General features: G+C 53.7%; 1 protein-coding gene across 9 annotated transcripts in view; it reads left to right on the top strand.

Moving 5' to 3' along the window:
- The window catches only part of LOC310889482 (zinc finger and BTB domain-containing protein 7C-like), a 142,339-nt gene extending 127,819 nt beyond the window's left edge, over positions 1 to 14,520 (top strand). For all 9 annotated transcript variants that reach the window (XM_083816997.1, XM_083816996.1, XM_083816998.1 and 6 more), the window contains 2 exons: positions 2,114 to 3,316; positions 8,952 to 14,520. In XM_083816997.1, the coding sequence (XP_083673123.1) occupies positions 2,130 to 3,316; positions 8,952 to 9,588 (1,824 nt within the window). In that variant the 5' untranslated portion in view covers positions 2,114 to 2,129 and the 3' untranslated portion in view covers positions 9,589 to 14,520. The remainder of the gene's footprint in view (positions 1 to 2,113; positions 3,317 to 8,951) is intronic.
- Positions 14,521 to 15,305: the final 785 nt, after the last annotated feature.

Raw genomic sequence — 15,305 nt, 5'->3', positions numbered from 1 at the left:
TTCTCAGGCTGGGTGCCCCGAGCTGTCCAAGTGACCCGCGAGTAAAAAAAAAAAAAAAAAAATGCCCTTTTTGCAAGCGCGTGGAAACGGGTCGCTGGGCTGTTTCTCTTCCCACCCCCCCAGCCGCTGACATGACGTGAATCACCTCCAGTTTGGCCAGCATCCTGTGAAGTTATCAGCTTTCCTAAGGGCTCCGGCTCACGGAACCGCACCTCCAGAGGACCAGGAGGGGAGGATGAAGGGAAATGAGTCCATTTCCACCGGAGGGAGATGGGCATCGTTTTAGGCACAACAGCTGTCCTTTTCCATTCCTGCTGAACTGGGGGGGGGGGGGGTTGTTATCATCTTCTCCCACATCTTCCAATTCCTTTTTCCTTGTTCTTGGCCCTGAGTGAATGCTGCACAATCAGGGAGGACAGAGCTAAGTGTCCAGAAGCAAGGAGACCTCCGAAAACAATCAATCAGCAGGGCAGTCTGATGTCCTGCTTTTCTGATCCTTTGCACTTACGGTGTGATCTGGCAATGAAAGATCGAAACAGATTCACGTGAGGATGCGTTCCTTCGTGTAACGCCCCTTTAACGCTAATTCTCCTTCCAAACAAAAACGAAAAAGGCAAACACAGGGACACAAATGTAGTTTCTCATACTTATTTTTAGGATGGAAGGCCCTGAAAAGGAAGGTGTCTCCTCCTCCCCAGCTCAGGTGCTGTTTATTACCTCACGCTCACCTTGAAGAACACATCAGACTTGCTCTCATTTATCGGCAGTTTTGCAAGGGGATTTTGTACGGAGCCGGTCGGGCTGCGAGGGGAGCGTGGCTAGTTAACACGGTTAAGCACAGCACACTGCAATGAATCAATTTGCTTCAGACAACAGCCGTAATTAGCACGGAGCTAATGCTCACGCTGAGGGAGGCAGGGACGGATCTGCCGTCCTCGGCCAAAAACGCCAGCCCCGCGGCTGGAGCCAGGCACGGCGCCTGAGGCTCCTGTGGTGGGAATGGGTCCTGCCCCTGCTGGGATGGCCGGTGGGGCAGGGCGGCACCAGGACGTGCTCGCAGCGGCACAGAAAAAAGTCCCTCTGTGGCTCCTCGACCTGTGGGTGCTGATGGAGAGGTGCCGATGTGGCACGAGGAGGGATGGGGAACCTGGCGGTCCCAGGCTTACGGAAGGGGCAGGGGCAAGGCACGTAGAGGGGATGCTCCCTGCGTCCCGGGGGCTTCCAAAGGCTTTTTGCCTTCGGAGTTGTTCTGGCCGCTGGATATATTCAGCCTGTGCCAGCAGCAACGTGTTCGGAGCCCGCCAGAGGAAGCCGCGCTCCTTCCCTGGGATTTCTCATGTGCAAGGGCTGCTGGAGCCATGCGAAAGAGGAAACATCCCGCAGATAAAAAACGGCAAAAATCATGTTTCCCTTTTGGGCGTGGGCTTCTCGCTTCCGATCTCCCCTTTGAAGCTGGAGCTGCTCTGGCAGGGGAAGGTGTCCGCCAGATGCGCGGGGCATCCGACAGCGCGCTGACGAGTCCGAGCAGACGTGGGGCCAGAGCAAGCTCTGCTCGTGGGTGAAATCAGCCTGCGGTCGTCCGCCCCCGGCCCTTGCTCCGTGGCTGGGCAGCCGGTCATCGTTCTCTGAATATTTAGGCACGTTGTGAAACAGCTCCCTGTCTCCCTGCTTGGTAGTCGGGTGCCAGCGGCGTGGGTGCCGGCGCCCAGCAGCGTGAGGCAATGCAGCATCACCCTTTCCCCACGTAGCTCCTGACGGGGCAGATCCTGCATGTGCCTGGAAAGACGTTGGCTCCGGGAGGGCGTGGAAGAAACGTGATGGGGAGGGAATCGTTGCACAAGGATCCCAGGGGAGGGATGTGAAAGAGCAGGGGAGCAGGTGGTGGTTGTGAAAAGGTAGAGGGGGTGGGAACCGAGAAGAGAAGGAAGGAGACAGGGGGATGCAGAGGTTAAGTCACGGAGGTTATGGGGAGAGTTAAAGGTGATGCTGCAGCAGCAGGTGGTTATGGAGGTGCAAGCGGGGCAGTGGAGAGGACAGAGAGAAGGCAGGGACATTCTGGTGCTGTTGATCGGGAACCCCCTGCTGATGCCCCGCTGTCTGTGTTTTGTCCTAGGGCACTAAATGAGAATATGGCCAATGGCATTGAAGATCTTATCGGGATCCCATTCCCAAACCACAGCAGCGAGGTCCTGTGTGGTCTAAACGAGCAGCGGCATGACGGTCTCCTCTGCGATGTCATCCTCATCGTGCAGGACCAGGAGTACCGGACCCATCGGTCTGTCCTTGCTGCCTGCAGCAAGTACTTCAAAAAACTCTTCACTACTGGCACTTTAACAGACCAGCCCTATGTTTACGAGATTGACTTTGTCAAGCCTGAAGCACTTTCTGCCATCCTCGAGTTTGCCTACACCTCGACCCTCACCATCACCACCTCAAATGTCAAGCACATCCTCAGCGCCGCCAAGATGCTGGAGATCCAGTGCATTATCAACGTATGCCTTGAAATCATGGAGCCCGACAGAGAGGTGGAAGAGGAAGACGACAAAGAGGACGACGACGATGATGAGGATGAAGACGAAGATGAGGAGGAGGAGGAGGAGGAGGAGGAGGAAGAAGTGGAAGATTTTGTCAATCAGGAGAACCTAACTGATGTCCAAGAAGTAAGCTGTCACCAAAGCCCTTCTAAGTCTGATCTTACCGAAGAAGCGTACACAGAAGCACCTAAAGACTTTCCAAATCACTACCCAGCCAGTAACTCCTCCGGACACTTGGGTGTGATACGAGACTTCTCCATCGAGTCCTTGCTAAGGGAAAACTTGTACCCTAAGGCGAACATCCCGGAAAGGAGGCCAGCTCTCTCTCCTTTCACCCCCAGCTTCTTCCCCCATCTGTGGAACGGCGATTTTAGCGCCTTTCCCCAGCTCGAAGAGCCGCAAGTAGACAACGGCCCCTTGGATCTGGTGATCAAAAAGAGGAAGATCAAGGAAGAGGAGGAGAAGGAAGACCTGCCTCCACCTCCTTTCCCTAATGACTTCTTCAAGGACATGTTTACCAACACCCCAGCGGCTCCCTTAGGGCATATTAAGGCAGAGACCGACTATGGCGCTTATCTCAATTTCCTCAGCGCTACCCAGTTCGGAGGAGTTTTTCCTCCCTGGCCCCTGGAGGAAGAGAGGAAGATAAAGCCCAAGGCGTCCCAGCAGTGTCCCATCTGCAACAAGGTCATCATGGGGGCCGGGAAGCTGCCCCGGCACATGAGGACCCACACGGGGGAGAAGCCGTATATGTGCACTATCTGTGAAGTCCGCTTTACCAGGTGTGCATCCCGTACCTCCGCCGCGGTGGCGATGGGATGGGGGGTGGTGGCTGGTTCCCGAGCTGTTTATCTCTTTTGTCTCCCCAAAAACGTAGCAAAGAAAGGGACAGGCCCTTTGAGAAAGAGGGAGGGAGAAGAGGGAAGGAAGGAAAAGGAGCCCACTGATTTTGGTGGGATCGCAGCCGCTCTCCGGACAAAATTGTGAATAAGTAATGGGGCATTTTCAGCCCCGCCGTCGTCTGCCGCAGTCGGATGAGAGGGAGCTGGAAAACAGATGGCTGCTTTTGGTCAGACAGCCAAGGAAGCTTCATCCCTAATGCGCTGGGGGATGCGTTGAGTTGGGAGGGCTGTTTAATTGAGGGATGTAATTAGTTCGGTTTTGCACATCGTTTTGGCACCAGTGTAGACCACAGCCAAGTTGCACATGTTTGAACATGACAGTGCCTGCACTTTCGGAGGCCAGAGCAGTGCTAATTGCTAGATTTTGGTCTGCAAGGGTGGATTCATCCCCCTAACATCATTCATCTGGGATCCCTGCAACTCCACACCTCCAGGGCCAGAGGAGGGACATGGGCACCCTCGCCTTGGCCACGCAGAGCTAGATGGGGAACGGGGACGAGCAAGGTGTCCCCATCCCAGTGGCAATGACAACCTGTGTGACCTAGATCGCCTTGGTTGATACCAACCCCAATCTGGCTGCTGCCAGGTGGGTGTGAGCGGCCAGATCCAGCCCCTGCACCTCCCCACAGCCCGGCAGAGCCCTCGGTGGTAAAAAAAAAAAAAAAAAAAAAAGCATCAGGCTGAGGGAGGGCTGTGCAAACCTAATGCTGCAGCTTGCGAGCCTTCTCTGAAAAGCTGGGCAAATTTAACCGGTGAGCAGAGACAAATAGATTCCTGGACCTGCTCTTGCTGGGTATAATTAATATCTAATGAGTACAATCTTTACCATAATAATAAAGCTTTTTGACAAGAGCAAGGTATTTCAGCTCCTGGCTGTGTGTGAGAGAGAGAGCCCTATTAGTCTGGGGCGAGCAAACCAGAGGAAAATAATATGCACAGTAGGCAAAGCCGAGCTCCTGACAATGGCCGGACACCTGGGGTGCTCCCGTATTCAGCCTGTCTTTTCTTCTCCCGTCCCTGTGATAACATTTGAGTGGAATTTATGCAGATGATGAGGATTTGACCTGAAAATAAATTTCCATGCTCCGCTCCATTAGCGCAGCGGCCCCGCATTACCATGCGCGGAGCATCGTGCCTGGGGTGGGCGTTCGCAGCGCCTGCGGGCTCACCCTGGTGCCGCAGGGGAAAGGCTGTGCCCGCTGCTAATTCCCCTCTGCGGGTGATGGGCTCTGGCTCCTGTGGGTGCTGTCCCCACGGTTGTCACCTTCGGATGCGTGGGGTCGTGCTGGGTGTGATGCTGAGGGTGCTAGTAGCCAAAAAGGAAGCGGCTCGGCTTGACCCATCACCGACACCTTTCCCATCAGGGGAATAACAGAGCGGAGCCTTCCAGAGGGATTCGGTCTGCAGCTCCCCAGATCCTGCACAAAAAAAGGGCAGCTTGTTTGGGGAAACTGAGCCACGGGGCGGTGTTGGCACTGACTCACAGTCACCGTGAAAATAAGTAGGAGGGCTTGGGTGAGAGCTGAGCTATCCTGACCAGGCTTTGACAGGGAGGCTGAATCAGCACCTTGGTGTCTGAAACCTTAACAGCCATCCCAGCTCGCGGCCCCTCGCCCCCGGTGGGTCAGGAGGAGCCTCCTGGAGCCAGTCCTGGCCCCGGGGCACGCGCCGTGTCCGCAGAGCCCGCAGCTGACAGAGCCTGGCCCTGCAGCGAGCTTTTCCTTTCCAACGGGAGGAGCTGCTCCTCCTTGCGGGGCTTTTGGCGTTGTTTTTGGAAGGAGGAGGACCGACTGAGTGCTGTGAAAGCAGCTCTCCTTTCAGTTTTGGCCATCGGCTCCCAGGAGCTGTGTGCCTCCAGCCCCTGGGATGTTTTATTCCCCGTCCCACACAAAATCAGAGCAGTGCTTTAACAGAGCTGGTGACTGGCTCCATGGCCACAGCTCCATGTCACAGATCCTGATCTGGGCAGAACAGACAAGGAACAGACAAGGAAACCTCATCCCTCATTGGGGAATGTATCTCTTTTTTGGTCTAGCATGGACCATTACTAATGTGAGTGTAAACATAAGAGCTTCTTTACATCCCCCCATATGCTCCGTATACACAGCATAAGGGTTTTGCAGAAAGTAAATCCCCCCAAAATCAGGACTAGCACAAGAGTGCCATCCCTCACGCCCCATCATCACTCAGGAGAATGAAGCCATTCACACGCAGTGGAGGGCTGGAGGGTTTTTTCCTCCTTTAATGCACTAAGCAAAGTGGACGTTCCAAAACACTGGTTTATTCTTAAAAGCATTTGGGAGCACTTTGAATAGCACGCTGCCGTTTTTATTTTCACTTACTTTTTTTTTTTTTTTTTTAAGCTATTTTCAGCATTACTCGAGTGTGAGACCTCTCCTTTAGGGTGACATGTATTTAAGCGAAGTGGAGTGATTGAGATGTAGCAAGAGATTTCTGCCAGGGTTTCCTGCACGCCGCTGCTTGTGCTGTGTGTTGAGCTCCCACAGGGAATCGCAGGCTTCCTGCAGCGTCGGCCCCACGAGGCAGCGAGCAGAGCCTCAGCTGGGGAGATGCGAACCCGAACTGTCCCTCCTGGCATCCCGGGGGGGGTGCAGGGCAGCACAGGCTTTCTGTGCTCCAGAAATGGGATTTCTGTATTAATCACTTCTGTGCATTATTTCTGTGCCCGAGGAGATGTGTAGGAGCAAATTCACTGTGGGAGATAGAGAAAATGCAGTCCTCTGGGCGGGGGTCCCCAAAACTCCCCATCAGATGTGTTCTCCATCACTTCTGTGGGTTTCCGCATCCCGTGGCAAGGACCTGCATCTGCCACTCCTGACTCCCAGGGACAGCTGCCCGCAGGAAGCAGGACTTCATTTAATAGCTCATTAATTTTTTGCTTAAACAAAGGCTGCTCGGGTCGTAATCTGCTGTGGTGCGCTGCTGAAGCGCTGGAGAAAACTGCAAATATTTCAGCTTTTCCACCAAGACAGCCCCAGAGTGCTCGCGGAGAAACTATTCCAGCCGGAAAGGTTAACAATATTTGTTCATATTATTTGTGTTGTGACAGCTCACAGAGCCCTAATCGCTCTCCTAACACAATTGCATTAAGGGTATTCACACACACAGCGCCTTTCTCCCCTGCGCATCGCTTGCAGCTCCTCCCGGCGCAGCCCGTGCCTGCCCGAAGCCCACGACCCACACACCAGAGCAGCAGCCAGGGTCACCCCTTACCTGTCAGCTTCTCCCGACGTGCCCAGCTCGCCTGAAGGTTAATATCTGTGGAGAAATGGGCAAAGGCAACGCGAGCTCGCTGCCAGCCCCTGGGCTGCTGGCAGCTGGCGGCGGGGCTGCGGCAGGGCAGAGGTGTGCGCTGCGGGATCCAGTTTCTCCCCGTCTGCTGACAGAGATTGGTAATAGCCTGAAAAAGCTTTGCCTGTGTTTACATTATGCAGTCCTGGCACACTGTGTGTTTATTAGGAAAAGCGATCCTGCTAGGTTAAACATTACATATATAGGTTTAAATTATATTATAGGTGGGGCGGGTGGCTCTGCTTTTTATTAACATTTCCCAACACTTCACATTACGAGACCCCGTGTTCATCTGCTTACAGCTCCTCTGAACATTATCCGTTCCGGCTGAAATTTTCCATGCTGCTTTGTCTGTTTCTGAGAACTGATTTCAGCACTTTCGAAGACCGAGGCCAAGGGGAAATGCGCCCTTGCTAATATCTTGGAATAACGGTGTCTTTGAAAATTTCAGACTTAGCTCTTGGGATCTGGCCTCGGGCTTGGCGTGGGTCCCAGGAGGTGCTTTTCTCTGCCTCCCTAAAGTGCTGCACAAGCTGTAAACCTTGGAAAACCAAAGCCAGTGCAAGCTCCTTACAGGCAGCGAGCATCTCCGCCGCCTGCCTGCAGCTGCACCATCCCGCCGGCGCAGGGCTGGGCTGCGATTTCCCGGAGGCAGTAAAAGGTTGCCTGCTGACAAAGTGGCTCTCCTGCTAGGGACACTTCTCTGCCTCCTTTCTGGAGTCCTGTATTTCTGGCCTGAGGCTTTCAGACCCCCACTGGCAGCAGTTTTGTGCCTGCAGGACTCGCGGGAGCCCTGCCTGGGGTTGTGCACGAGACTACGGGCTGTGCTTGTGCTTTCCCTGCCCTCCTTCATCCATCCCCACCGGCAAGCGAGGGAAGGAGGTTCTGGGGCTCAGACCACTGAATACAGCCTGGCCAAGCCAGGGCTGAGCCGCAGGGTGCCTGCATGGCCCTGGGAGCACCAGGGAGCAAAGCAGGGAGCACCCAGCTTGACCCCAAAGAGCTGCACGTCCCGAAAAGGAGAGTCCCCAGAGCCCTTGGCCATGTGCCCCAAGCACAGCTGGATTAACAGGCAGCAAATGAGCACAGGCACAGGCAGTGGTCGCTGCAGATAAAACAAATGCAACGTCAGGGCTCATGTAAAGTGGCAGGGCTTGGTGGTGATGCTGAAAACTTACATGCAGTCAGGGTGGCAGAAACTAGTGTGTAGGCAGCAGCTTGCAAATTTGGAGTGTTTGATCTGCCAGCATAAGTATAGTTTTGCTTGTTTTTTCCTCTTTTTTTTTTAATGATCATATACTTTGTATATATTAATGGACTGACTCCATCTATTCTCCCCATTTTCTTAATGTCTCGGAGGGATCAGACTGAAAGCATTTCCCAAAACATTATGAATTCTCCCACTCTTCTTGTTTACTTACTTTCCGTGTTGAACGCCACTCGTGCAGGCTTGGCTCAGCTCACTTACAGCCAGCTTTGCATTTTATATCTGTGCCTTAGCTGTGAATTTGGTAGATTGCAGAAGGAAATATTGAAAAAAAAAAAAAAAAAAAAAAAAAGCTAGCTTGGGAGAACAAACTTGTAGATCTTAGATATTTCTTCCCACCTGAAAAAAAAACAAACACACTGTGTCTTTGTAAATAAATGCCATGGGGATGGGTTCTGTGCCATCCCAGGGCTGTATTTGGAAACCTTCTCCCAGAGGTGTGCAGCTGGAGGTGGCAGAGTGGTGGCATCCCGCCCTGGTGCGGGTGCGGAGCTGGTCTCAGCCCTGCTCCCCGCGGTGCCTCCAGCTCCAAGGCCGGGCTGCTGAGACACCCAGCGGCCGGCACGGGGAGGCGAGGGAAGGGAACCCGCACCGAGGGGGTGCGCTGAAGCCGCATCCATCTCCAAGTTGCCAGGCTCTTTATGCTCAACTAATGCCCTCGGTCGCAGGCAGGGATGTGGCTGTGCTTCTTTAGATGTGCCCAGATATGTTTAGGCTTTAGGCTAGACTTTTCTTTTTTTTTTTTTATTTTTTTTTTTTCCTATGAGTGATGAAGCTTTGTTCTGGGGTCGTTGTTTGTTCCAGTCCAAGCTGTCCGGGGCTGGTCGGGGTGGGCTGCAGGCTGCTGAGGCAGCGGCTGGGTGCCAGACCCATAGGCAATGGCACCCACTCCCCCAACCCCACACTGCCTGACCCCGTTTCGATTCTTTTTTGCAGGCAGGACAAGCTGAAAATCCACATGCGGAAGCACACCGGGGAGCGGCCGTACCTGTGCATCCACTGCAACGCCAAGTTCGTGCACAACTACGACCTGAAGAACCACATGCGCATCCACACGGGCGTGCGGCCCTACCAGTGCGAGTTCTGCTACAAGAGCTTCACCCGCTCCGACCACCTCCACCGCCACATCAAGCGGCAGAGCTGCCGGATAGCGCGGCCGCGGCGGGGCCGCAAGCCGGCGGCGTGGCGGGCGGCCAGCCTGCTCTTCGGCCCCGGCGGCCCGCCGGTGGACAAGGCCTTCGTGATGCCCCCCGCGCTGGAGGAGATGAGCGGCCACCTCGGCGGCGCCGCCATGTGCCTTCCCGGCCCCAGCCCCAAGCACTTTATGAGCGGGGCCAAGACGGCGTTCAGCCTGCAGGAGCTGGAGAGCCAGTTCGAGGACACCCAGATGAAGCTGCTCAGGCGAGCCCAGCTGGACATGGAGAGGAACGCGAGCATTTTCGCCTTCGCCCTAGGCCACAACGAGAACCTCGCGGCCCAACCTTTCTTCCCGCTCCCCGACCCTTGGAGCACGGGCTTCAGCGGCCTGGCAGGCCTCGGCCACGTGGCTCCCATCTCGGAGGGCAACAACTAGCCCCGCCGGGACTCCGCTGCCTCCCTCGCCCACCACAGGACCACCAAGAGAGCCGACCCCGCGCCGGACACGGCCTGCTGCCACCCGCTGCCACCAGCGCTTTAGACTCAGCGATTAACTCGGTGGCCCCGTCCGGGAAGGCCAGGCCAGGGCTGCTGCTCTCCTCAATACTCCCGAAAATGTCACTTGCCTTACTCTGGGGCACGGCCACCCCCCTGGGACCGCTCTGCTGGGGGACCCACGGGGGGCACTGGACGCCATCAAGCCGTCCAGACTTGGTTTTGATATGTTACATTCCTTGGCCCTTTTGGCCAAAAGGACTTTTGGGGGTTATTGCTTTTTGGTTTTGGTTTTGTTTTCAGTTAAATTCCCATGTCTGAAAACAAAATTTTATTCCAAGAGGGGTCCTGGTGGAAGAGCGGGGTGAGCGGGGCAGCTCCGCACTGCCACAGCCTGGAGAGATAAGGGGATCAACTTTATAGGGCTGTGCAGTATGCACTGGGACCCTAAACAATCAAAAAACAGTTTGGAGATCACTCCAGACAAAACCTGTGTGGAAAAGGGGAATTTTGTTACTTTGGTTCTTTGGCCATTTCTAAACTTCAGACAGAGAATCAAACCCTGTTTTGAGCATTTTAACTTCAGTTCCTTAAAAAGGTGAAGAAAGTTTTTTGGAAGGATCAGAAATGTTTTGATCCAGAGCTTTTTTTAAACCCTTGCTTTGGGAAAAGAAACCATGAGGAAATATTGAAATGAGAAAGTCATTTCAAACCAAAGAGTCAGGAGAGCTCAGTGAGAATTTGCCGCCACTGACCGCGTCTGGATTTTTGTCCTTAATCCCACCCCCACCCCCACCCCCCCGCCCCTAATTCCTATATATATTTTGATGACAAAAATTTTACAAAACACTTGGGTATCCCTGAATCTGCAATGCTGATCAGAAAAAAATCCAGTGCGCAAATTTTCCTGCTGCTGGTCTGAAGGGATCTTTAGGGGAAAGGAAGCCACTAAAGATTTCTTGCAGGCAAGGTTGTCTACTTGCAAGCAAGTAGAAATCATATTTCTTCTCCATTTGTTGCTTCAAAAGACAAGGGGATAGCGTCCGATGGGCTGCTCTGAGCTCAAGGAGGTCCACGGTGGCTGCTGGGTCTAGGGTCTCGACCTGCCTCCCTGCAGACCCTGCTCCAGCCGCCCCCACCTGATATTTCTTCCCTCTCTCCTTTGAGGCCAAAAAGTGGCAGTGGGCTGGAATCGCCCCGTGAGCCTCCTTTGGCCTGGCAGCTCCTAAAAATGTGAGCTGCCTTTGAGAATGAAGGCTTTGCCGGCGGTCTGCCTCTCAGACGTGGTGGGACCCCTGTTTCACCATCTGATGAGAGGATGGCTTCCTGCAGGTGCCCGGTAGGGTGGTCTATACATGAAATCAGTGCTTGAAAATGTAAATGTTACAAATTATGGCTTTTTCTTTATTTCTTTACCGTTACCTTTCAACATATTTACCATTTACCTTTCAACGTCAGCAGGATGAAAGGGAACGAGAGGACTGCAGGTCCATTTTCCGTAGGTTTTTGGCTTGCCTGCTGACGGTGCTGCTCTGAAGCGGTGACCAGATGAGGGTCTCCCCACGGCAGCCTGGCACATCCCCTCCTGTGCCCCCACAAGGGATGCTCGCGCTGTGACCACACGTGGCTGAGCGCTGCCACAAACTGCCCGCTGCTTGCTCCTGGGAAGAAATCTGCAGGGACTGTGTGCGCAACAAATTGGTGGAGAAAAAACAGGAGAAGAAAAAAAAAAAGAAGAGAACTTCTAAAAACTGCAACAAACTCTCTCTTTTTTTTTTTTTTTTTAAAGTCCATATCAACTTCTTACACAAGCGACGTTTTGCAGATGACTGGTTACTTCAGGTGGTTTTTGTCTACGATTTGGAGTCATTGTAAAGTATCCAAAGAAGCTAAGTACTGTATAACCTACAAGAACTTGAAGCAAGGTGTTTTTTTCTGTCTCGATTTGTTCGTTGTTTTTTTTTTTTTCTATTTGTCTATGGGGGAAAACATTTGCAATTTTCTATTTATAACTATTTTTATGTGATTGCTTTAAGTACAAAACAATGGGAAAAAAAAAAACAAAACAAAAACACAAAAAAAAAAAAGGAGAGAGAAACACACACACAAACAAATTTGCCTTAGTTACTCACGGGACAATCACCCTTAACTTTCATTGAAGCTAGAAAGCGAATGGAAAGAGAAGAAAGACTAGATCCTTTTACGTATTTATTAAACTGTATTAATTGATGCTCTTAAATTATTAGCGGGACTTGGTTCTCTTGCCTGTGTCCAAGCTGAGAAAGCTGAGCTGCCCCCCGGGACAGCCCCGGCTCCACGTGTGCTCGCCAGACGTACAAATTCGGCTCTTTCCAGAGGCACCTTTTGGAAATCCAGAGTAATTATGAGGCCGCCAGGCGGCGCGGGCCGTGGCTGCGTGGCGATGCCGGTGGCCGCGTCCCAGTTAAGGTTGATTCTCCCGCGTTGCGCTGGTCTGGGTGGTACGGAGCCGCGTGCTGGCAGCGAGTGTGTTTTGGGGCGGGGAGGGAGGACTCGAGCAAACCCAATTTTGTTGGTGTGCGGTGGCTCCAGGCCACAGGTATCCTCGTGGGAGCCCGCCCTGGCGTGGAGGAAGCCTCACGGGCGTGCTGAGCACCCAGCTTCGGGCTGGGAGGACATGGGGATCTCCAGCTCGCCCTGCGGTGGCTTCTTGGTCGTCTTCTCCCCCCGGCTCCCACGGTCCGGCTGTGGCAGGTACCAACAGCTGACGCTGTTGAGGGTCCTGTAATTCACGTTGCAGCCGGGGAGATGCAGAATTCCCGTGTTATTTTAATGCTACTTTTTGAAAGAGGTGAGAAATCCTGGAGAACGGGTTCCAGGTATGAGTGGTGGGACCCATCCCACATCGTTAAGCTGTTACCGAATTAAGGAACAAGCCCCCCCCGGTGCACGCTGAGATGCTGACGCCTCGGCTTTGGGTGTCAGAAGCTGCAGAGCGCTTTCCACCCATCGCCCCTGCTCTGGGGGGATGCAGGCGCTGCTGGGGGGTGAATCACCCACCCATGTGGGACCTCCCAGGGGTGGGATGAATCTTCTTTGGCGGCACCTATCTATCCGCTATCTACCCACGCGGTTTGGGAAACTTGCTTGGACTAACTGCTCTCCATTCCCGTAGCTACTGTGAGATAAGGTGAAGCTCTTCTCCCCCCAGTATATTGATATTCCTGATGTTTGGGTTGTAAGAGGGCTCGAGGAGGGCTCTGCTCCCCAAAATCTGGCCGTTCAGCCTTCAGTGGGGCTGCTCTGCAAGGTGCCGAGCATCCCATCAGTGCGCTGGTGCCTTCACCATGGGGAGGAATGTTCCCAGCACCGCAGCTCCCTCCCTTCTGCTCAGCCCTCATCGGGTGCTGGGGCAGGGTCTGGACCCATGGGCACAGTCCAAAACTGGTGTGAGAAGATGGAAATGCCACCCCACCTCCTCCCAGGGTGGGCAGGCAGCTGTGAGCATCTCACCCCTGCTCCTGTGTGTTCCCCACCAACAGTGGGTTTCTGAACAAAAAGGAAAAAAAAAAAAAAAAAGGAAAAAACTAAATTACATTTTAGCTATTTCGATATCTTTTTAATTTTTTTCGATATGTTTTTAATTTTTTTACAAATCTTGTGGCTTTTAACCCAATTTTATATAATGTCAAAAAAAAAAAAATTTGCAGGGAGGGTGAAAATCTGAAAATTGCTCGGAGGAGCTGTGTGCTAATCAGGCACATGGGAATCACGGAAAGAAAACCAGCTTTGGTAAATGCTTGTTAGCAGCAACATATGGCTACACTCTTGCTCCTGAACAGCTGCTGTTATCTGCTGGAGCATCCAGACCCCGGTGGGGGGAACGGTGCTGGGGAAAGGCTGCTCGGAGGGCGAGCTGGTGCCAGGTGCCCCTGCAAAAGGAGCACCGGGTGGGATGGGCAGCTGCCTGCCCCGGCCTCGAAACCCTGGGGAGGGTGATGCAAAAGCCTCTTCCTCCGGTTGTGCGAGAGAAATGAAAAAAAAATAACAATAAAATAAAATTTAAAAATGTAAAAAAAAAAAGGAAAGAATTAGCCTGCACTTTGGGAAGCGAGAGGCTTTTCTGTTCAGCAGCCGCCCGGTTTCCTGCAGAAGCCCCTGAAAACAAAGTGAGTCGTCCCACTGACACTGGAGGGGCCGCTGCCCTGCTCCCAATCCCCGGCTTTTTCACACCATTTTGGGAGGGGATTAGTGCTGTACAGTCACAGGGACAGGAAATTTCTGGAGATGCTTTGCTTAGAAAAGCTGGAAGGCTGTAGTCTGTGTGGTTGCAGAGGAAAGCTTGAAGAAAAAGGAGCGAGTAAACACAATGAGTCCTTTTTGCTTTAGGAAAACGCTGCATTTTGCAGCAGGCCACACGCATGGTTGGGTTTTTAGAGGCTGCCATCACTTTTTGGCACTCCGACAGCCTGCACCTCCTTAGTCCGCGTGTGACTTTCTTCCCAAGTGGCAAAACCAAGGAAGAAGAGGAAAGCCCTCCGTGCAGCAGACACACCGCCTCCCCGGCCCCGCTGCCTCTGCCCTGCGCTGCTCTCCTGCCCCACCAGACCTCCGGGAGCTGCGCCGCCCCGGCGGCTGGAGAAAGTACCTGTGGCTTGGAAATGCCTTTTCTTTTTCTTTTTTTTTTTTTTTTTTTTCATCGTTTTCCTGTGTTGATCCGATGTTTTACATGACTTGCACTAATGGCTGTAGGGCAGGACGATGCTATTAGACTTCTCGGTTTCGGTCTCTTGTTTGGTTGCGACTCCCCCTTGGCTAACGAAGCGGCAGTCCTATAAACGTACCTGTTGCACATCTTACACCCCTGGAGAAAATAAACTGCTACCCGAAGCGGCGAGTGGCTCGTGTGTCCTTAACGCTGCCGCGGGGCCGGGAGATGGGGGCTGAAGGGATGGCAGGGCGAGGATGCGCTGCCCCTGCACGGAGCCTGACGGCGGGGACAACGAGGTGTCCCCGGCACAATTTGGGGGGTGGGGGGGGTGCCCTGCTTTTGGGGTCTCCGTCTTTCTGCCTGCTCCAGGCTCAAACCCGCACTGCCCTCATGTGGTGGCCCGGGGACGGCTCCGTCACCGACAGCGCTGGGCACATCCCGCAAAGCTGGGGTTGGGGTTGGGGTTGTAGGGGGACAGGCACGGTCCCCACCATCATCTACCCTCACATCCCACCACGTCCACTGGCCGGGCAGGGGAAACACACAGCTCGGCTGCACCACGGGTTTTCCACACCCCGATTAACCACACGCAAATAATTAGGCCAAGGAGGCCCGTGCTGGTGGGGACATCCCACCCACAACCCGCGGTAACCTCGTGTGGGTCCTGATTCGGGGAGGGCTGGTCCTGAATTAAGGTGAGGGGTGTTGGCACCCTGGTTCCCAGAGGGTTTTGTGCTTCGTCTGCCCCCAGTGCCAGCAGGATTTATGTTCTTAACTCTCACAGGAAGGTGCAAAATGAGGGTTTGGGCCTGGTTCAAAATGGGAGAACCGGAAGAAGGAGACCTGGATGCAGCCGGAGAGTGAGGGAGAGCAAAGCTGCTAAAGGCTGTCCTCGGCCGGCGTTACTCCGAGCAACCCCTGCATCTCTGTACCAGCGGCAGCAGAGAAATGGGAATGGCTCAGGACAA

This window comes from Anser anser (assembly GCF_964211835.1).
Source record: "Anser anser genome assembly, chromosome: Z".
NCBI lineage: Eukaryota > Metazoa > Chordata > Aves > Anseriformes > Anatidae > Anser > Anser anser.
Note: the sequence above shows the minus strand (reverse complement) of the source record. Positions and strands in the feature narration are given on the sequence as shown.